At 45.5% G+C, this 22,784-nt stretch overlaps 1 protein-coding gene across 1 annotated transcript in view; it reads right to left on the reverse strand.

Moving 5' to 3' along the window:
* Positions 1-22,784, reverse strand: part of ca12 (carbonic anhydrase XII) — a 68,315-nt gene that overhangs the window by 29,670 nt on the left and 15,861 nt on the right. Inside the window, exons 3-4 of the mRNA XM_041178630.1 lie at positions 10,731-10,904; positions 9,236-9,378 (exon numbers count right to left, since the gene is read on the reverse strand). Coding sequence (XP_041034564.1) covers positions 9,236-9,378; positions 10,731-10,904 — 317 coding nt within the window. The remainder of the gene's footprint in view (positions 1-9,235; positions 9,379-10,730; positions 10,905-22,784) is intronic.

The raw sequence follows: 22,784 nt of genomic DNA on the forward strand, positions 1-22,784 counted from the left end.
GTGGGGGGGGGTGGGATTGTGGTTGTAGGGACAAGCAAGCAGTGATAGGAGCAGATAATCAAAGGATGTCACAGACAGAAGAACAAAGAGGTGTTGAAGGTGGTGATATTATCTAAACAAATGTGCTAATTAAGAATGGATGGCAGGACACTCAAGGTATAGCTCTAGTGGGGGTGGGGTGGAAAGACTAACAGGGCATAAAAGATATAGATTTAAAAATAATGGAAATAGGTGGGAAAAGAAAAATCTATAAATTATTGGAAAAAACAAAAGGAAGGCGGAAGAAACGGAAAGGGGGTGGGGATGGAGGAGGGAGTTCAAGATCTAAAGTTGTTGAACTCCGGAAGGCTGTAAAGTGCCTAGTTGGAAGATGAGGTGGTGTTCCTCCAGTTTGCGATGGGCTTCACTGGATGTTCACAAACATCTTGATGCTAATTCAATGAGGAAGTGGCCAAGCAGGATGGAGGTGTAGTGCAGTGAACAAAGACTAGCTGTCTCTGTTATAATAAAAGCAAAAAACTGCGGATGCTGGAAATCCAAAACAAAAATAAAAATACCTGGAAAAACTCAGCAGGTCTGACAGCATCTGCGGAGAGAAACACAGTTAACGTTTCAAGTCCCGTATGACTCTTCAACAGAACTAAGGAAAAATAGAAGAGAGGTGAAATATAAACTGGTTTAAGGGGGGGTGGGACAAGTAGAGCTGGATAGAGGGCCAGTGATTGGTGGAGATAGCCAAAAGATGTCATAGACAAAAGGACAAAGAGGTGTTGAAGGTGCTGATATTATCTAAGGAATGTGCTAATAGGTGACATTAAGGGTAGAAAGCAGAACGAGCAAGGTACAGGTAGCCCTAGTGGGGGTGGGAGGGGTGGGGGGGAAGGGATCAAAATAGGCTAAAAGGTAGAGATAAAACAATGGATGGAAATACATTTAAAAATAATGGAAATAGGTGGGAAAAAAAATCTATATAAATTATTGGAAAAAGGGGGGATCGGAAAGGGGGTGGGGATGGAGGAGAGAGTTCATGATCTAAAATTGTTGAACTCAATATTCAATCCAGAAGGCTGTAAAGTGCCTAGTCGGAAGATGAGGTGCTGTTCCTCCAGTTTGCGTTGAGCTTCATTGGAACAATGCAGCAGGCCAAGGATGGACATGTGGGCATGAGAGCAGGGTGGAGTGTTGAAATGGCAAGTGACAGGGAGGTCTGGGTCATGCTTGCGGACAGACTGAAGGTGCTCTGCAAAGCGGTCGCCCAGTCTGCGTTTGGTCTCTCCAATGTAGAGGAAACCGCATTGGGAGCAACAAATGCAGTAGACTAAATTGAGGGAAGTGCAAGTGAAATGCTGCTTCACTTGAAAGGAGTGTTTGGGCCCTTGGACGGTGAGGAGGGGGGAAGTAAAGGGGCAGGTGTTGCACCTTCTGCGGTTGCATGGCAAGGTGCCGTGGGAGGGGGTTGAGGTGTAGGGGGTGATGGAGGAGTGGACCAGGGTGTCACGGAGGGAACGATCCCTGCGGAATGCCGCTAGAGGGGGTGAAGGGAAGATGTGTTTGGTGGTGGCATCATGCTGGAGTTGGCAGAAATGGCGGAGGATGATCCTTTGAATGCAGAGGCTAGTGGGGTGATAAGGGGGACCCTATCATGTTTCTGGGAGGGAGAGGAAGGTGTGAGGGCGGCTGCGCAGGAGATGGGCCGGACACGGTTGAGGGCCCTGTCAACCACCGTGGGTGGAAAACTTCAGTTAAGGAAGGAGGACATGTCAGAGGAACTGTTTTTGAAGGTAGCATCATCAGAACAGATGCAACGGAGGCAAAGGAACTGAGAGAATGGGATGGAGTCCTTACAGGAAGCGGGGTGTGAGGGGCTGTAGTCGAGGTAGCTGTGGGAGTCGGTAGGCTTGTAGTGGATATTGGTGGACAGTCTATCACCAGAAATTGAGATAGAGAGGTCAAGGAAGGGAAAGGAAATGTCAGATATGGACCATGAGAAAATGATGGAGGAGTGGAAATTGGAAGCAAAATTAATAAATTTTTCCAAGTCTCTGTGACTGGTGATGTTTTAAAGCTGGAGGTCATTTATTCCTCTTCATTCAGTCCTGAATTCCAAGGAACCAGAAAGCAAATTGAAAATAAACAGATCACAGTGGTGATTAGTGGGGTAGCTTTTTATCTGGAAAAGGATGATTTGACAGCACACTGATGGAGGAGGTCTGTCAGAATCAAGTGTAGCACTAACCTGTGATCAGTTTGTGTGGTAATTATCCCATGTTGTTTCAGAGAGAAGCCGCTTTCATTTTATTCCCATTCGCAGGTCAGACTGCTGCTTCACGCACTCGGACATGAATTCACTTCCTTCTGCTACAGATTGCTCAGCCTTTCTCTGTGTGTGTGCCCACAGAAATACCCCGCGCATGTCCTCCACTTTTTAAGCACATTCCTTCATTTCCTTTGGCCGCTGAAATCGCCGACATTAACATTCCCAGCCCCCTTTCACCTCTCCCCCCGAACTCGGTCCTGGGTCACAAAGGAAACACAGGCTTTGGGAGTCTTTCTATTGGCTGCGATGCCACGTTAAATCCCAGCCTTCTCCGGGTTCATGCCTTTAGCTTCAGGGCATCTGCAGAAATGGCGTAGATAACCCGAGGGGAGGGCCTTCAGAATCTGAGCTCCTGTCATCACCCCACTTCCCCTACTCCTTCCACAGTCCAACACCCCCCACCCCTGTCTGGCCCCCAAATTTCTCAGCTGGCTGTTGAGCTCTGGTTTCAGTGAAGTCCTCTTTCCCACCAGAGCTGCCCAATCAGGGGGAGTTTTAATGTGAGAGCTACAGGCAGAGGTGAAAGCAGGTCACAACAATCCTCTCTCCTCTCCACACACAAGGCCCTCTCTTTGTTAAGTACCTCTGCGGCAGCTTTTGAATATTCAAAGTGGTTTAAATATTTCTCCTCTTTTTCCATCCACACGCAAACAGTATAAAAGGGGTCACAATTCTTGGAGTGGAGTTTTGTGGTCAGGCAGGGGTGGTGATCCTTGGGGTTTTAAATCACTTCTCAATGTGAGAGTGAGTGAGCAGGAGGGGGGGATCAAAAGAAAGAGAGAAAGGGAAAAAGAGAGAGAGAGAAATGGGGGACAGGGAGAGAGGTATGGAGGAAGAAGGGGAGAGGGAAAGGGGAGAGAAAAAAAGGAAGGAGATAGAGAAGGGGTGAGTGAAAGAAAGATAGACAGGAGGGAGAGAAAGACAGGAGGGAGAGAAAGACAAAAAGGAAAAAAAAGAGGGTGAGAAAGAAAGAGGAGAGGTGGGAGGAAGAGAGTGTGAGTGTGCCTGGGACTGTGAGAGACAGACAGATAGGCCCGGAGATGTGAACTACTCTTAAAGGCAGCAGTTAATAGTGGTCACATTTAGGAAATAGAATGAAATGCAGCTCTCTGATTCACCCTCACTTTTCAAGCACTTTGCAAGATAAAGTATATAGGGCTGCAAGCTTATAAATAGGGGAATAAGGTATCATATCAAAGAGGGATTTCTAACCGTACGCAGATCAGAAGATCCATTATGGATGAGAGGGGCCACTTGGCCCTGAATTCACCTATCCGAAACAATCTTCTCCGACCCAAACTGCTGCAGGTTGTTACTTTGATAATTCCAAAGTTTTTTTTGCCTCCACCTGTCTGGCTGTGGAAAGTTTTGATCACTCTCTGAATCAAGAACCTTCTGATATCTGTCCTGAAAGTTACCTTTGACTAGTTTGAACCTGTGCCCCCCCATCCCACTGTTCAACTCAAAAGTAGTTCTGGTTTCATCTTTTCCACTCCATTTATTGTCTTAAATCCTACTGCAAGATCATTTTTCTAGATGTCTCCTCTCAAGTTTGAAAAAGCACAAAGTCTTTCCTGATTATTCAGACACCTGATGCTGGAGATAAAAGCAAAATACTGCGGATGCTGGAAATCTGAAACAAAACCAAAAAATCTCAGAATCACAGAGTCTCACAGTGCAGAAGAGGCCCTTTGGCCCATCGAGTCTGCACAGGCACGTGAGAAACACCTGGCCTGCCTACCTAATCCCATTTACCAGCTCTTGGCCCATAGCCTTGAATGTTATGATGTGCCAAGTGCTGATCCAGGTACTTTTTAAAGGATGTGAGGCAACCCGCCTCCACCACCCTCCCAGGCAGCGCATTCCAGACCGTCACCACCCTCTGGGTAAAAAAGTTTTTCCTCACATTCTCCCTAAACCTCCTGTCCCTCACCGTGAACTTATGTCCATTTGTGACTGACCCTTCAACTAATGGGAACAGCTGCTCCCTATCCACCCTGTCCATGCCCCTCATTATCTTGTACATCTCGATCAGGTCACCTCTCAGTCTTTTCTGCTCCAACGAAAACAACCAAGTCTATCCAACCTCTCTTCATAACTTAAATGTTTCATCCCAGGCAACATCCTGGTGAATCTCCTCTGCACCCCCTCCAGTGCAATCACATCCTTCCTATAATGTGGCAACCAGAACTGCACACAGTACTCTAGCTGTGGCCTCACCAAAGTTCTGTACAACTCCAACATGACCTCCCTACTTTTGTAATCTATGCCTCGATTGATAAAGGCAAGTGTCCCATATGCCTTTTTTACCACCCCACTGACATGCCCCTCCGCCCTCAGAGATCTATGGACACACACGCCAAGATCCCTTTGTTCCTCAGAACTTCCTAGTGTTATGCTGGGAAAATACTGGATAAAACTCAGCAGGTCTAACAGCATCTGTGGAGAGAAAGACAGAGTTAACATTTCAAGTCCGTGTGACTCTTCTTCAGAGCTGGATGCTCCCGATGCTGGAGCCTAGGCTCCTCTCGACACTGCCTCCAGTTTTGGGATGTCTCCCCTTATCTCCCTAACAGGGTCCACTACTCCAGATGCAGTCAGACCAGAATGTGAACACACGCATCACGCCAACCCCCTCCTCTGACTAGTAATGTTACAGGTGTTATCTTACTCAAAAACAGAATTACCTGGAAAAACTCAGCAGGTCTGGCAGCATCGGCGGAGAAGAAAAGAGTTGACGTTTCGAGTCCTCATGACCCTTCGACAGAACTGTCGAAGGGTCATGAGGACTCGAAACGTCAACTCTTTTCTTCTCCACCGATGCTGCCAGACCTGCTGAGTTTTTCCAGGTAATTCTGTTTTTGTTTTGGATTTCCAGCATCCGCAGTTTTTTTGTTGTTATCTTACTGTCAGCTTCATTGGTTGGACCACAGTTTGAGTATTGGGTCTGGTTTTGGGCTGCCCATGTTAGAAGGGATGGCGAGGCCATTGTGCAGAGAGATTCACTAAGGTGATAACCAGGGTTGAGGGTTTCAGTTATGAGCAGAGACTGGGAAAACTGGTGAAATTTAACACCAAGGTGCGAAGTGATGCATTGTGGTTGGAAAAATGAGGAGAGCCAATATAAACTAAATGAGTATTACTGAAAAGAGAAACTGTTGAAGCTTTATGCCTCCCACTCATCGAGACAGATTCGCAAGAATACCAAATCTCAAAGGGAACAACAATTAATATTGATCCCTTTACAATTGGTATTCTTGCACATTGTCCTGATGAGTACAAAACAAAAAGCTTTGACAATATGTCTCTTTTTTCAGCAATACTCAGGTTCTGTACAACCGAGCAACTATAAACTAAATGGTACAATTTTAAAGGGGATGCGGAAACAAAGAGACTTGGGGCTGAATTTTACATTGATCAGGCGCGTGCCCGACCCGATACTGGGGGGGGTGGCGGGGAACGTGCCCAACCCAATACGGGGTGGTGGGGGGGGTGGGGGGGGAGGCGTGCCTGACCTGATACTAAGGAGAATGGTGGGGTGGGGGGGGGGGTGTGCCTGACCTGATACTGAGGGGGGTGGGGGGGGGAGCGTGTGCCCAACCCGATACTGAGGGGGAGGGGGGGCGCGTGCCAGACCCGATACTGAGGGAGGGGGCTTTCCCAACCCAATACTTGGGGGGCGGGGGGCACCTGCCCGGCCCGATACTGATTCCCTCAGAGGGAAATTAAGCTCATTAACGGGGCAATTGTCTGTTATTTTTCGTGGCCTGTCCAACCTTACGGTTGGCGAAGGGGGCGAATTGGCCGGGCGGCTTTTACATTTTCATCAAACCTCATCCAAGGGCGGGGTGAGGTTTCCATTGTTGAAAAAAGTAATAAAGATCTGTGCACAAGACTTTTATCATGAATATGTTCAGGTGCCTGACCGTGATGCGGGGACACTGGGTTTTTCTCCCCCCCCCCGATTTTTGGAACTTTATTTCCCGGTTTTTCGGGCCTGCAGCTCCCCGAGGCAGCTGTCTGCCTTCAGCGAGCTCTCTCTCAGCACCCGTGCCTGTGCCCGCGCCCATCATCGCCCACCCTCCTCCTGCCCCCACCCCGGCAGCGCTGAGCTTTTCAGCGCGCGCTTCACCCCAGCTGCCCGTTAATTGGCCAACCAGCCCGAAATCGTGGTCGGCCGTCCATTTTCCAGCCAATCCCGGGCCTGCCAATCGCGTCCGCCTGCTGAGCTGAAAATTCAGGCCTTGGTATATTACATAAGCCTTTGAAGGCGTCACGACAAGTTAAAGTCATATGGTGTATTTGGCTTCATTAATAGAGGAATAGAATATAAAGGAAGGAAATTATAAATCACCTTCATAGAACACCGATTATGCCCCAGCTGGATTGTGTGTCCAGTTCTGGGCACCACACTTTAGGAAAGGTGTCAAAATCTTGGGAGATGGTGCCAAGCGAATGTATCAGAATGGATGCGGGACTTTAGTTATGGGAGAAGTTTGGGAGGGAGATATATAGAGAGAGGGGGAGAGGGAGTGAGCGGGAGGGAAAGACAGAGAGGTGGGGTTTGGTAAGGACAGAGAGCGGCGGAGGGGGAGGGGAGGGAAAGAAAGAGAGAGGGAGTGGGAGGGACAGAGAGTGAGGGAGGGGGAGGGAGAGAAAGAGAGGGGGAGTGGGAGGGAAAGAGTGAATGAAGGGGAAAGGGAGGGAGAGGGGGAAGAAGTGGGAGGGTCAGTGGGGGGAAGAGAGCGGAGACAGCAGAACCTTCTTAGTAATTTCATCTGTAAGCACTAGCTGCAAGCCTGGGGATTTGCTCATGCATCAAGTGCCCAGAATGCCATACTGTCTGTGATCACCTGCTTATTCAACCAATGTTTTGGGGCCAGGGAATGGAGAGATATTGGCTGATGGATAAGATTTCATTCTGGTTCTGTCCGCCAACTCATTAATTAGACTGGCACAAGCCTGAATAAACCTGCTCACATTATTTTACAAGAAAACTCCTTCTGGCAATGACTTACCTGTCAAAATCATTTAGCCCCCAACTTGACAGACAGGAACTTCCTAAATAGAGGACGACTCTCATTGTCTCAGGGAGCAGCTGCTCCTGACTGTGTGTTGGAACATGACATCCTGTGTGAGTGCAAAAGTACCGTGATCCTCATGATGAAACAGCTCCCAGCACAGAATCGTGAATTCCACAGCTCGTCTGGGAGTATCAGCGGGAGCATAGGAACACCAGAACAGGAGTAGGCCATTCGGCCCATCAAGTCTGGTCCGCCACTCAAGTAAATCACGGTTGGGCATCTACCTCAACGCCATTTTCCCCACTATCCCCACATCCCTTGATGTCATTGGTATCCAGAAATCCACCGATTTCTGCTTTGAACTTGCTCAGTGACTGAGCTTCCACAGCCCTCTGGGGTAGAGAATTCCAAAGATTCACCACCCTTGGAGTGAGGAAATTCCTCCCCATCTCAGTCTTAAATGGCCTACCCTGTATTCGAAGACTCTGTTCCCAGTTCTGGACTCACCAGCCGGGGGAAACGTCCTACTGGCACTCACGCTGTCACGCCTGTAAGAATTCTACAAGTTTCAATGAGATCACATCTCATATATCAAAACTCTCGAGAATGCAGAATGCCCAGTTTACTCTTATCTCTCCTCATAATCACTGTTGCAGTGAATATTGCATAATGTTGAGTTAGATATAGCTCTTGGGGTGAAAGGGATCAAAGGGTATGAGGAGAAAGCTGGAGCAGGCTATTGAGTTGGATGATCAGCCATGAATGGTGGAGCAGGCTCGAAGGGCTGAATGGCCTACTCCTGCTCTTAGTTTCTATGCTTCTATGTTTAATCCTGTCATCCCAGGAAAGTGTGGGTGCAGTCACTGTGGGATCAGGATTTTCAGGAACGCTGATGGACCCTGTTCATCTGGATTAACTGCCTCTCCCACACGGTTAATACAATTTCCTTGTCACTGCTACAACTACAGACAGGAGACCACAGGCACCCTATGCCTCCCCCACCCCACCCCCGTGACCAGGGCTACATGTCGGGTGAGCAGAATTCAGAATCAGCCTTGTGGGATGGCAGTCCAAGCTCAGTGGGTAGCAGTCTCACCTCAGTCAGAAGGTCATAGATTCAAGTTCCACGCCAGAGACTGCAGCACAAATCCTGGCTGACGCCCCAGTGAGGTGCTGAGGGAGTGCTGCACTGTCAGAACTGTCATCTTTCGGTTGAAACATTACATTGAGGCCCCACCTCCCTCTCGGGTGAATATAAAAGATGCCACTGCACTATTTTGAAGGAGGGCACGTGAGTTCTCCTAATGTCTCGGTCGATATTTATCTCTCTACTAACATCACTGAAACACATCATCCTGTCATTATCATACTCCTGCTTGAGGGATCTTACTGGCCGCTGTGTTTCCTGCAACAATTATTATTGGCTGTGAAGGGGGAGATAGTGGCATAGTGGTAATGTCGCTGGATCAGTGCTCCAGGCTAATGCTCTGGGGATATGGGTTCAAATTCCACCACGGTAGCTGGTGGAATTTAAATTCAATGAATAAATCTGGAATTAAAAGTATTGGTGACTGTGAAATCATCATCGATTGTCATAAAATCCCATCTGGGTCACTGGTGTCCTTTAGGGAAGGAAATCTGCCGTCCTTACCCGGTCTGGTCTACACGTGACTCCAGACCCACAGAAATGTGGTTGGCTCTTAACTGTCCTCTGAAATGGCCAAGCAAGCCATTTGGTTCAAGGGCAATTAGGGATGGGCAACAAATGCTGGCCTTGCCAGCTATGTCCATGTCCCCAGGAAAGAAAAAAGCACATTGAGACATCCTGAGGTAGAATCTTTCTTTTTGTTCAAGTTAAAAAGCTTTTAAGAGCAAATGGGTCGAATGATCTTACCTCTGATGGATAATGTCTCCCACTGATGGCGTGTTCAGACCCCAAATCCTCAGTTTCACTCCCCCAGTGTAGATGGAGCTGCACTGCAGTGTAGTGATGAGACATACTGATCATTTGCATGGTCGGGGGCAAGGTCATTTTTACTGCAAAGAAAGGTAAGTAGTCACTGAAATCTGAAATAATGGCCTAGAGATTTCAAAATTCTCTTTTCTATCTTGAGCCACAAGCTGTTTAATTGTCAGTAACTAACGACTGATTGGATGCGGGCAACTCCCTATTACACATCGAAAATAGTAGTTGCCTCAGTGGGTAGCAGTAGTGCCGAGTCAGAAGGTCATGGGATCAAGTCCTACTCCAGAGGCCTAAGCACAAAAATCAAGGCCGACGCTCCAGTGTGGTAATCCTTCTGTACCGCCCTATCTATCCAATGAGACATTAAACTAAGGCCCCTCCTGCCCTCTCAGGTAAATGTCAACGATCTCGTGACACTACTTGGAAGAAGAGCAGGGGAGTTTTTCCTGGCGTCCTGGCCAATATTTATCCCGCAACCAACATCACAAAAGGAGATGAGCTGGTCACGATTACATGTTCGTATGTCGCTTGGGCGTGTAAATTGGCTGCCGAGTTTCATTATTTACCGTAATGAATACCGTTCAAAGGTGGTTACTTGGCCATAAAGCACTTTGAGATGTCCAGAGGTGCTATATAAATACAAGTCTCTTTTTTGAAACCACACGCTCAATTTTATTAATGTTAGAGAGAGGACATGATGGACCTAGTAGGTCTTCCTATAACCAGGATCAGCAATATTAATTTGGAGGGAATGGGCACCTCCGTATGTCTGAATTAATTAATTGTGGTAGAATAGTGCTAATGGAATTGGACTACTGACCCAGGGATATTGAGGGTAGGTTATCAAACTGCCATTTGTGTGTAAAACTGGTGTAGTGGATCAGCTGTAGAAATTGTAGACAGAATTAATGACTGTGAAAACCAGGGCGCTTCTATAATGGGTGCCCCTTTGATATCATGTTTTAATCTATTTGTTATCTGCCTAATTGCATTTCTTTAACCAAGGAATTAGCTTGGCTGAGGGAAAAAAAATGGCAGGTGGAACAGTTGTTCCAAACAACTTGATTGATTCAAGCACTGTGATAAAAGCAAAATACTGCGGATGCTGGAAATCTGAAATAAAAACAGAAAATGCTGGAAAAGCTCAGCAGGTCTGGCAGCATCTGTGGAGAGAAAAACATAGTGAACGTTTCAAGTCCCTATGACTCTTCTCTGAAGCTCTGAAGAAGAGTCACACGGACTCAAAACATTAACGCTGTTTCTCGCTCCACAAATGCTGCCCGACCTGTCAAGCTTTTCCAGCATTTTCTGTTTTAATTTGATTGGTTCGACTTCTTTTTGCTTTAGTTGGGAGGTTTTGCTCAGGATTCTGGTTCTGTATTCTGATTGATTGAGGGAGAAATGTGTCACTGTTGCCTCTTACCTGCGTGTCCATCATTGGTTAAGGATAGGTTCTCTGTTGCTGATAGGTTGTAGCCTAGCAACTGGATGGGCTGCAGGGCTGGGTCATAGATGCAAGTGTGAAAGTCTATGGGCGACTGCTGATGATTTCCACATTCTGGATAGCTTAATGCCCAGTGATCTTCTCCATGGGGCCCTGGAATAGAAATACCATCCTTAATACGTTGCTCAGATACAAGTTTTCACATGTCAAACAGAATTAAGATCTAGGATTTGGTGGCTATTTATCCCTTGCTTTCGTGCAGTGGTTAAGACGTCACCATGTTACTCCTTAGAATTGTAATGCTATTCCTATTGAAAAAGGAGTTGGCGAGTTGTCTCAGCGTAACATTCATCAGAAAATCTTACCTGTATATTCATCTGGGCTTAAGAAATCAAAGAGCAGAGAGAACATAGGTCTGCAAGAAAGGACTTGCATTTATGGCCTTCAGACGTTCCAAAAGTGCTTAAGTTATTTCTTAAAACCTACCACTGTGATCAATCCTTTGTCACCCATCCTAATGTGTTAAGATAAAAGCGGATGCTGGAAATCTGAAACAAAAACAAAAATTGCTGGAAAAACTCAGCAGGTCTGACAGCATCTGTGCAGAGAAAGATAGAGTTAACGTTTCGAGTCCATGACTCTTCTTCAGAACCAAAGAATAGAAATGTAGTGAAATATAAACTGTTTAAGAGGGGTGGGACAGGTGACGCTGGATAGAAGGCCCGTGATAGGTGGAGGCAAAGGAGAGATTGCAAAAAAGGTGTCATAAACAAAAGGTTGAAGGGGTGTTGATGGTGGTGATACTGGCTAAAGGAGGTGCTAATGGTGACATTAAGAGTAGAAAACAGGATGAGCAAGTGACAGATGGCCCTAGTGGGGCTGGGGTGGGAGAAAAGATCAAAATAGGCTAAGAGATGGGGATAAAACAATGAATGAAAATAGGCTGGGGAAAAATATATATATATATATATATATATAAACATTGAAAAATAAATATTGAAAAAAGGGGGTCAAAAAGGGGTGAGGATGGAGGTGAGAGCTCATGATCTGAGTTCAACACTTCAATGTCAAGTCCGGACTTAACACTGGGTTCAACAACTTCAGATCATGAACATCTCCTCCATCCTCACCCCTTTTTACAATATTTATTTTTCCATTTTTATAGATATATTTTTTCCCACCTATTTATGTTATTTTTTAAAAAAAATTTCCATTCATTGTTTTAGCCTATTTCGATCTTTTCTCCAACACCGTCCCCTCCCCCCACCCCAGCCCCACTAGGGTCATCTGTCACTGGCTCATCCTGTTTTCTACTCTTAATGTCACCAATGGCACCTCCTTTAGCCAGTATCACCACCATCAACACCCCTTCCACCTTTTGTCTATGACATCTTTGGCAATCTCTCCTTTGCCTCACCTATCATTGGCCTTCTATCCAGCTTCACCTGTCCCACCCTCTTAAACAGTATATATTTCACCACATTTCTACTTCCCTTTAGCTCTGAGGAAGAGTCACACGGATTCGAAACATTAACTCTGTCTTCCTCTCCACAGATGCTGTCAGATCTGCTGAGTTTTTCCAGCAGTTTTTGTTTTTGTTTCTAATATGTTCTTACGTGGCTTGGTGTCAAAATTTGATTGGCAACACTTCTGGTGAAGCGTCTTGGAATCTTTTACGATGGTAAAAGTGCTGTATAAATGCAACTTGTTGTTCACAACCAATAAGTACCTTTGAATTGTAGTCACTGCTGCAACATGGGGAACTGTGACAGCCAATTGATGCACAGCAAGTTCCTACAAGCAACGAGAAGAGAAATGGCAGAATAATCAGCTGGTGCTTTGGTTGAGTGATAAGTAGGGGTCTAGGGAGAACTCCCATGGTCTTCTTCAAATGAGATCTTTAAGCCCACCTGAGGGGGCAAATGGGGGCCTTCTTTTTATGTCTCATCTGAGGACAGGGACAATGGTATTCTTATAAACACCTTTTATGTCCCATAATGGAAGGCAAGACATTAGGTGCCCAGCAGGAGGATAAGGGAAGATACAGGACATTGAAATGAAAGGTTTGATCAAAGAGATGGACAGAGTTTCCATGGGGTAAATGAGTGAATCGATGCTCATCTGTGCTGAGGGGAGAGTGAGTGGGGAATGAGGAGTAGCTCAAGGAACACAGGGCACGCACAGGGGCGTGAGGCAGTAGGAAGTGCCTCAGGGTGTGGTGGGCTGCACAATGGAATGATTTGAAATCAATTTTAAAGTGAATTCATTGAGGTACATGGGGTCAAGGAGCTCAGAGAGCACGAGGACACAGGGGTACATGCAAGAGAGAGTGGTGGCGTTGATTGAATATTAATCCATGTAAAAATAAACTCCAAGCAGAATAACCACCATCTGATTGGCTTAATTATGAGATTGATGGAATGTGAACAAATTAAAAACAGAATCCATTCACTGGGCAGTTATGGAAAACAACCAATCAACAAGCAGCTCATGCACAAACTATGCGACCAAAGCCCCTCTTTCTTCAACGTGAAATATTTATATAGCCCCTTTCATGACCTGAGGTACACTTTAGTCACTGAAATACAATAAAGTAGGAAATGTGGCAGCTAATTTGCACACTGCAAGTACCCACAAACAGCAATGTGATAATAACCAGATAATCTGTTCTAAGTGATGGGGGTCGAAAGATAAATATTGAGCAGGACATCGGGGAGAGGTCGGCCATACATTTTTGTTTGGAGGATTATAAAACAGATTACATGTTTACACATGGTGACAATTACCACTGAGAAACTCCTCATTTATCCAATGTGAGAATAATTGAATTCCTTCAGCTGCCAAGAAATCCTCTGCTGAAAATTGATTAAAAAGCTCTTTGATTCAGCAATCTGCTTGACTAATATTTTTGTAGGATGCGCTCATTTACAGTCCCTTCCCCCGGAACTCTCTGTCCACCTCTTTGATCAAACCCTCATTCTAACTTCTTCTATCTTTGCCTTTCCTCCTGATGGCTATTTAATGTCTTGCCTTCCTTAATGGAGGGTTTTGTCACAGTATGCAGGACATAAAGGGTGTTTATAAGAATACAAGTTGCTGTGTATCTACGGAGTTTGTGTATTTTTCTTGTTCCTGTCCTCGGATGAGACATAAAAAAAAGGCCCCCTTTGCCCCCTCAGGTGGGCTTAAAAGATCTCACGGCACTATTTGAAGAAGAACTGGGGAGTTCTCCCTAGACCCCTACTTATCCCTCAGCCAAAACTCCAGCTGATTATTCTGCCATTTCTCTTCTCTCTGCTTAGAGGAACTTGCTGTGCGTCAATTGGCTGCCACAATTCCCCATGTTGCAGCAGTGACTACAATTCAAAGGCACTTGATTAATTGTGGGCAGCAACAACAACTTGCATTTATATAGCACTTTTAACATCGTAAGCCGCTCACAAGCAATTTCTATGGCACAGGAAAAGAGGCTGAGCAAAATCAGCGTGACTGGGGAATATCTCAAATCTAATATTTAAAATGATGGTCAAATATTACTCTTACTGAATTCATTACATTTATTAACTGTTGGGAACATCAGAGCCAAACCTGCTCCTGATTCAGAACCTTGCGGAATATCTGCAGCTCCATCAGGAGCAGCAACCTTGGGTGAAGTCCCTCCCAGGTCCACGGGTACAAAGGTTAATTATTTGAACCAACCTCCACTTAGTGATGCCACTCTTAAAAACCACCATTTTGCTCACTTATTGGGGAAGAGATGCCCTTTTCCTATTCCACCCAGTCAAATCCCACTCTCTTGTTCACTTTCATATCCCACCTTCCTTTTTGCTCCCTGTACAGTTTCATATCTCACTCAGCTTAAAATCCCTCTCTCCTGGCTAGTTTTCAACAACAGCTAAGCTTTGCGAGCAGTCAGAGAACTGAAATAGTTTCATCATGAAAAAGCCAATGATAAGATCGCAATTCCTAAAATGTTGGAATTAAAGGAAACATTCCTGGTGACTTAGGATACCTTGGTTTTCTAAATCTTATAGAAAATGGAGTCTCTGGGTTTTAGTCTGGAGCAGATGCCAAGGAAGCTAGTGGGGCGGTTAAAAGTTCAAAGTTCACATCACATCACAAGCCGCATTAACTGAATATTTTTCAGTTGGCTGCTCAAAATGAAAAGTGAGAGGCAACAAAACCCAAAGTCTCAGGTTCGTGAAAAGGGCCTTTCAACAATTGTTTCAGACATGACTGGCCGATTCCCAGTGAAGCTTCTTCAGCACAGGCTCAATCCCAGCTCTTCACAGATCGACAGAGGAGTTAGTTGTTTGTCTCCATGTAGTGCATACAGTCTGCACTCAGGTTGTTCCAGTTCCCCTTTGTTGTAGGGTGGCCGAGTTGTTCTATAAATGATAGAGTTGATCTGCAGACACTTCTTGGGTGGAAACATTAAGTTTGTTTACAATATACCCAGCAGCCGCTACACGTGTGCTTTCAACTCCAACTCTATCTCTACACCGTCTGCTGAGGTAGCCTGCCCTACTCTATAGGTTACTGCAGATCATGTGATCTCCCCTAACCTATTATTCTTAAAGGTACACTACACACTAAATAAAACAATAAATACAACACCCTTCAATGCCTTTTAGAGAGAAACTACTAAGAGCTAATTGATCAAAGAAACTTCTCACAAAAGTGGCCATTCACATGGCTTTGAGTTAGGTAGCTCGACTGGTGCAGTCACTACCCGTTTCCCAAAGGAAATCCAGACAGAGATATCTGCACCTGGAGGACTGAGTTTTTGGTGCATGTCTGAATCAGCATGTTTCCTACATGACCAAAATAGGCTCCATTTTCATCTCACCCTGTCTGCCTTTTGACTGGGGGGGGTTTCAGTCTGAACCATAGCAAGCTGGTGTCAATGCGAGTAGAAGTTTGGAACTCTCTTCTGCAAACAGTAATTGATGCTGTATCAGTTGTTAATTATAAATCTGAGATTGATAGATTTTTATTAACAAAAGGTATCAACATCCTGGGGGTTACGACTGACTATAACTGAACTGGACTAGCCACATAAATACTGTGGCTACAAGAGTAGGTTAGAGGCCAGGAATCCTGCGGCAAGTAACTCACCTCCTGACTCCCCAAAGCCTGTCTGCCATCTACAAGTCAGGAGTGTGATGGAATACTCTTCATTTGCCTGGATGAGTGCAACTCCAACAACACTCAAGAAGCTCAACACTATCCAGGACAAAGCAGCCCACTTGATCGACACCCCATCCACCATCTTAAACATTCACTACCTCCACAACTGACACACAGTGGCAGCAGTGTGCACCATGTACAAGATGCACTGCAGCAATTCACCAACAATCCTTTAACAGGACCTTCCAAATTCACAATCTCTACCACCTAGAAGGACAAGGGCAGCACCTGCAAGTTCCCCTCCAAGCCACACACCATCCAGACTTGGAAATATATCGCTGTTCCTTCACTCTCGCTGGGTCAAAACCCTGGAACTCCCTCCCTAACAGCACTGTGGGTGTACTACACCACATGGACTGCAGCAGTTCAAGAAGTTGGCTCATCACCACCTTTCCAAGGGCAATAAATGTTGGCCTTGCCAGTGATGCATCCGGTAAATCAATAAAAACAAATCACGGGCAAAGACGGGTGTGTGGTGTTAGTTCAAAGATCAGCCACAATCATGGAAGAGGCTCAAGGAGCTATATGGCCTACTTCTGTTTCTATAAGCTCTGTAACTGGCTGTGCATCATATCTAGTCTTTGGGGATGGAGTCAGTCTGCAGTGACAGCAGCACTGGTTGATATCTGTGAGCACAACTAAATCTCTTGTGCATCTGGGACTTTTGCACAACAGGGCTGCACATCTGGAAGCTGGATGCAGAGATCCGTTCACAACAGAAAACCAAGCGAGAGTCCCTGTTCTTTGTTCCTCCATTCTCAAACAGCCATTCCTCTTACCTGAAGCCTGAGCCAGGGTGGCTAATTGATGAAATCTATCTCCTAGCATTTACAAGGGCAAAATCTATCTGGAATTCCATTGAGCTACTAATATTGAAGCTTTAACCCCTGCTTGAGTCATAGGGTGGGGTATGTATTGGAGGCTGGAGAGCCAGCAAGAGCCTCATGTCGCCTCCTTTCGGGAAGGCCTGCTGAATGGGCAGCAGTGGGCCTACCCAGGATCCAAGACCATGGGGTGGAAATCCCATCCCCAGGCACTGCCAGTCGCTCCAAGGCCAGTAGACATGCATGCCATCCTTCAAATGGACGCCATCTTGTTGGTTTACCGCGAGACTTATTTGGTCATTACCATATTGCCATTTGTGGGATCTTGCTGTGCAGCAATTGACTGACATTTCCTACATTACAACAGTGACTATGCTTCAAAAGTACTTTGTTGGCTGTGGAGCACTTTGGGGATGTCACAAGATAGTGAAAGGTGCTATATAAACGCACAAGGGCCTTCCTTGCTGGAGACAGGCAAGAGATTCTAAAGAACGTCTCCAGATTGGCATCTTGGGGCATATTCCACAATCTGATGTTGCTTCATCACTGACCCTCAGCCTCCCCATTGAGAACCATCGCTTGGCTTTAATGGCTCACCTTGATAGCTGTCAAGGGTAGTCATGGGTACAGGTGAACCATGTTGAGGCGATGTTGAAAGCAGGTGCCAGTTCTCGAACCTGATAAACTGTCTCGTGTACTCAATGCCCTTAAGGGTCAGAGCTGATCACACAAACTTCGGAAAGTGTGGGACACACTCCATCCCACCTGCCCCCACACAGTTATGATCCTCTGTATATCACAATACGTCATGTGACCTCCTGTCAGAGGCTGAAATCAGGTAAGCCCATGCCCATTAGGGAAAAGATATGGAAAATTCCTCTCTGACCCCCTTAAGCAATTGAAACTAGTCCAGGAGATCCCATTGGCTCTTGATTCACGATGCAGGATATTTCATTCTTGTGTGGGTGAACTCCAACCCTGGTCACAAACAACTCCAGTGCTTGACTGAAGGAATTCAGTGAATCAGTGTTCACCATCCAATCTGACACCTGTCCGTGCACAACGTACAACCTAGTGCTGCCCTTCTATAACTTGTAGTAGTCACTCCTAGCCCTATTTAAACTATGCAGTTGAAATAACTGATGCAGGTAAGGACAATTGAGTCCCCATCATTTTATAAACCTACTTGAAATCAATCCCAAGTCCAGACATAGCAAGGATGGTTGCTGCTGCAAATTAATCTGATGGCCTCCTCCGCACCCTTTTAAAAGCCACAATGTTGCTCAGTGTGTGAGGAGACGAAACTGGCCTAACTCAAGCCCACCCAAGGTCTTATACAAGGACAAAATTACCCTGTGACTACACCCTCAAACCCCTGTTGACTTTAGCAGTCATTTCATGTCACTGGTCAAGAATCATTCGTGAGTGATGCACTATAACATCTACATATTTCATCACAAATTTTAATACTGCTTCCTACACATTCAGACCTGCCCATATTCATAATACAACTTTCTTCCAAGACATCCTCTTCCCAACATAGGTTGAATGCCCCAAGGGCACAAGGGCAGCCAGGCAAACTGCAAGTTGCTTTATGTCATTTACTGATAATTTCACACTGTACAATTCCTATAGTGAGTGATGGCTATTGGACAATGTTTATTTTCCACACTGGCACAGCAGCAACCTGGTGAATACAGGAACTATGGCATAATCCAGCTCAAGAAGAATGGCATGGTGCAGGGCTGGCATGGTGTGGGGGTGGTGCTGTGCTGGGCTGGCATGGTGCGGGGCTGGAGAAGGGGCAGAGATGCTCTCTCTCAGGTGAATCCGGCGCTCAACACCCATTTAAGGGTTGAAATGGCAGCATGTTCCGAGACAGGATAAGCCAGCAACAGCAAGATTGGTGGTCACCCAACTTTACCACAACGGGAAAACCCAAGCTAATGTAAATGATCCAGGGCTTTTGGAAAAGCGGAGAGTGAGTTCGACAAGTCTGCAATAGATTGGTGAACTGCAGAATTTGATCCGGTTGGAGCAGGCATGGAGCTGGAATGCATCCGGTGGTATACCAACACAATGGGCCCCTTGTTCTCCACACATAGTATCTGATTTAGAACATGTTAGAATAATTATTGAACAGGAGGGTTCCAATCAAAAACTTGTCATCTATACCACAGAAGCCTCAAGTGCCCTTCAGAAAGGATCCAAAAATTACTCCCAAGCCCTGTGGTCAGCACCATAGCAACCACCTCCTTCAGGAAATGATACCATCTTGAGGCCTTATGCAGTCAGATCAGAGTGGAAGATTGATCTTTGCCTCTTTACCAGCCCTTACTCAATCGGCAGCACTCTCACCCCTTGAGTCAGAAAGTTCTGGGTTCATGTGCCACTACAGAGACTTGAGAGTAAAATCTAGGTTGACACTCCTACTGCAATACTGAGGGAGTGCTGCACTGTCGGAGGTGCCATCTTTCAGTTGAGGCATTACACCGAGGCCTCATCTGCCCTCTCAAGTGGACACAAAAATTGATGGCACTATTTGAAGAGTAAAAGGGGAGTTGTCCCAAATATCTTGGCCAATATCATCCTTCAACCAAATCTTAAAAACCAATCAATGGTCATTATATTGCTACATGTGAGAGAATTGATTTGTTACTGTGCATACATTAGATGTTGCATTCCCTACATTATAACAGTGATTACACTTCAATGGCAGTAAAGTGGCTTGGGAAGTCCTGAGGCTATGAAAAGTGTTACATCAATGCAAAACCTTCTTATCCAAGATTCCTCCACCAGGACTTCACCGAAAGCCTTCCCTGGTGGAATTACCGCTGAGCAAGGCAAGAAGGGGAAAATCCCAAACCACACACTCCAGCCGTGTGCTGCGCCCACCCCTCCCACAACACTGGACAAGCTCCCAAGGGCCAGGCTCAGAATCCGGACAGCATGCAATCGAAAAATTCAGACTTTGAAAAGTTGATGATAAAAAAAATGTCACATCAGCAGGCTCTGCTTTCTGAATCCCCATCGAAAGTTGAAACTTAACTTTGTTGTAACACACTGACTGGCAGCAGACCACAGGATTTATTATGAGGAGCTATTGTTTGACCTGAATGTACCCTCAATGGAGCTGTCACATGTTGATAAATTAATTTTGACGCAAAAGAATAACGCACTGACATGGAAACTTCTCGCTCCTGTAAATCCTTCAGGGCTAGTCCTGGACTAACACCGCTCACTGTAACCTTTACTAGCGACAATTTGTGAATACATTTTGATTATTTGAGAGCTCTAGTGCCGAAGGAGGTGGACAACAGTGCATTCGGTACATTTTTTATTTGGCCGTCTCAGGAAACTCCATAAACTCGAAGAAAGCACTCACGTTTCAATAGTGCCTTTCACGGCCTCAGGACACTCCAAAACATGTCACTGCCAATGGCACACTTTGAAAAACAGTCATTGTTTTAGTTTAGCAATTGCAGCAGCCCACTTGGACACAGCCAGTTCCTAAAAATAGCAATGAGATAATGACAAGATTGTCTATATTTGGAGGTATTGGTTGAGTGATAAGTATTGGCTCAGGGAGTGCTGCATTGTCAGAGATGCCACCTTTTGGATGAGACACCAAAACGAGGTCCCATCTGCCCTTAAGGGCAGATGTAAAAGATCCCGTGGAACTAGTTTGAAGAGCAGCAAGGGAGTTCTTTCCAGGACTTTTCCCGCACTAACTGGCCTTTTTTTTTAATCTTATTTTCGCCTTTTCCCAGGAAATCACAGTACTTCGGCTGTGTATAAACTGTGATACGAGCATCAGAACAGGAGTTGGCCATTCAGCCCCTTGAATCTGTTTCACCATTTAATCAGATCATGGGTGGTCTGTCCCTCAGCTCCTACCTCTAATTTCAAGGTTATGTCCCCCATTCTTGATTCCTCCTGTTGTAACCATACAGTCCTATTGCATGTTGGACAAAATCCAAAATACAACTAGGAACAACATCCAAGAATGACAATCCCACAGATCACTGTGAGCAATTAAAGAAACCTCCAGACAAGGTTAGCATTACAAGATCTGGGCGTATCGACAAATAAGTGACAGACGTTCAGAAAGTGCTGGAAAAGCTCAGGAGGTCTGGCAGCATTCGTGGAGGAAAAAAAAAACAGGGTTAACGTTTCCAGTCAAATATGACTTCTTTGGAATTGTAGAGCGGTAGAAATGCGATGGGTTTTATGCTGTTGAAAAAGGGGCGAGGGAAATGCAGAACACAAGGGAAGGTCAGGAATGGGTTAGAGGGCAGCGGGGAGACTAAACACCAAAGATGTAGTGGGACAAAAGGCAAGTGTGGGGGTGATGGGTGAATAAGACATGGCGCAAACCGGAATGCAAGCAGCAGAGTTTTGGATGAGTTTTTGAAGGGTGGAAGATGGAAAACCAGCTAAGGAGGGAGTTGGAATGCATCAAATCTTTATCATTTTAAATACAAAGCTTACATAGTTGTAAGGGACAGATTGGATGGAGCAGTGCCTCTTTTCCTGCTTATCACTTGTCGTATTCTTACAGAATTCTCCTGATTCCAGAGAGTGGATTGAAAGGTAGCAAATGAAACCCTGCTTTTCAAGAAAGGAGGGAAAGAGAAAGCAGGGAACCATATACCAGTTAGCCTGACATCTGTAGTAGGGAAAATGCTAGATTCTATTATTAAGGATTACTTAGAAAACCACAACATGTTTATTACAGCATCCACGTGGCTTTAAGAAAGGGAAATCATGCTTGATAAATCTATTAAGAGCTTTTGAGGGTGTAAATAGCGGATAGATAAAGAGTGATGTAGTGTGTTTAGATTTTCAGAAGGCACGTGATAAGATTCCACACAAAAAGATTAGGGTTCATGACCTTGGAGGTAGTATGTTAGAATGGATTGAGGATTGTTTAACGGACAGAAAACAGAGTAAGGGATAAACGGGTCCACTTTCGAATTGGCAGGCTGTAATTAGTGGGATACGGCAAGGCTCAGTACTGAGGATTCAACTATTCACAATCGATATCAATAATTGGATGAGGGGACTGAGTGTAACATATAGCCAAGCTCGCTGACAATACAGATCGAGGTGGGAAAGTAAAGCTGTGAGGAGGGCATAATGGGATGCAGACATGTTAAATGATTGGGTAAGAAGTTGGCAGATGAAGCATAATTGGTGGGAACCATAGCAAAGCAGAGTAATTTTTAAAAAGGTGAGAGTCTATCAAATGTTGGTATTCATGGGGCATTTGCGGGTGTCCTTGTTACAAAATTAACATGGAGGTACAGCAAGCAATTAGGAAGGCCAACTGTACATCAGGCTTTATTGCGAGGGGCTTGGAGTACGAGAGTAAGAAGTCTTACTGCAATGATATAGAACCTTGGTGAGACCACACCTGGAGTACAGAGTACAGATTTAGCCTTGGAGGGGATGCAACAAAGGTTCACCAGATTGTCTACTGGGATGAGAGATCAAGTAGAATGGGCTAACATTCTCCAGAGTTTAGAGAACGGAGGTCTTCCCATTGAAGCGGATAAAATTCTTAAAAGGATATGACGGTAGATCCCGAGAGGCTATTAGCCCTGGCTGGAGAGTCTAGAACTAGAATAAAAGGGAGCAAGCTGAGATAAAGAGAACAATTCAGCCCATCGTGTCTGTGCAGGCTCTCGGAAGGAGCAGTTCACCAAGTACCATACCCCCATCTTCTCCCCGTAACCCTGCACATTCTCCCTCTTCAGATAACAGTCTAATTCCCTTTTGAATGCTTCGATTGAACCTGCCTCCACCACAATCTCGGGCAGTGCATTGCAGATCCTAACCATTCGCTGTGTGAAAAGGTTTCTCATCTCGTCATTGCTTCTTTTGTCAATTACCTTACACCTGCACCCTCTCCTTCTCGAATCAATGGGAACAGTTTTTCCCCTCATTTACTCTGTCCAGGCCCCTCATGATTTTGAACACCTCTATCAAATCTCCTTCCCTTCTCCTCCAGGTTAAA

This window comes from Carcharodon carcharias, chromosome 32, assembly GCF_017639515.1.
Source record: "Carcharodon carcharias isolate sCarCar2 chromosome 32, sCarCar2.pri, whole genome shotgun sequence".
Taxonomy (NCBI): domain Eukaryota; kingdom Metazoa; phylum Chordata; class Chondrichthyes; order Lamniformes; family Lamnidae; genus Carcharodon; species Carcharodon carcharias.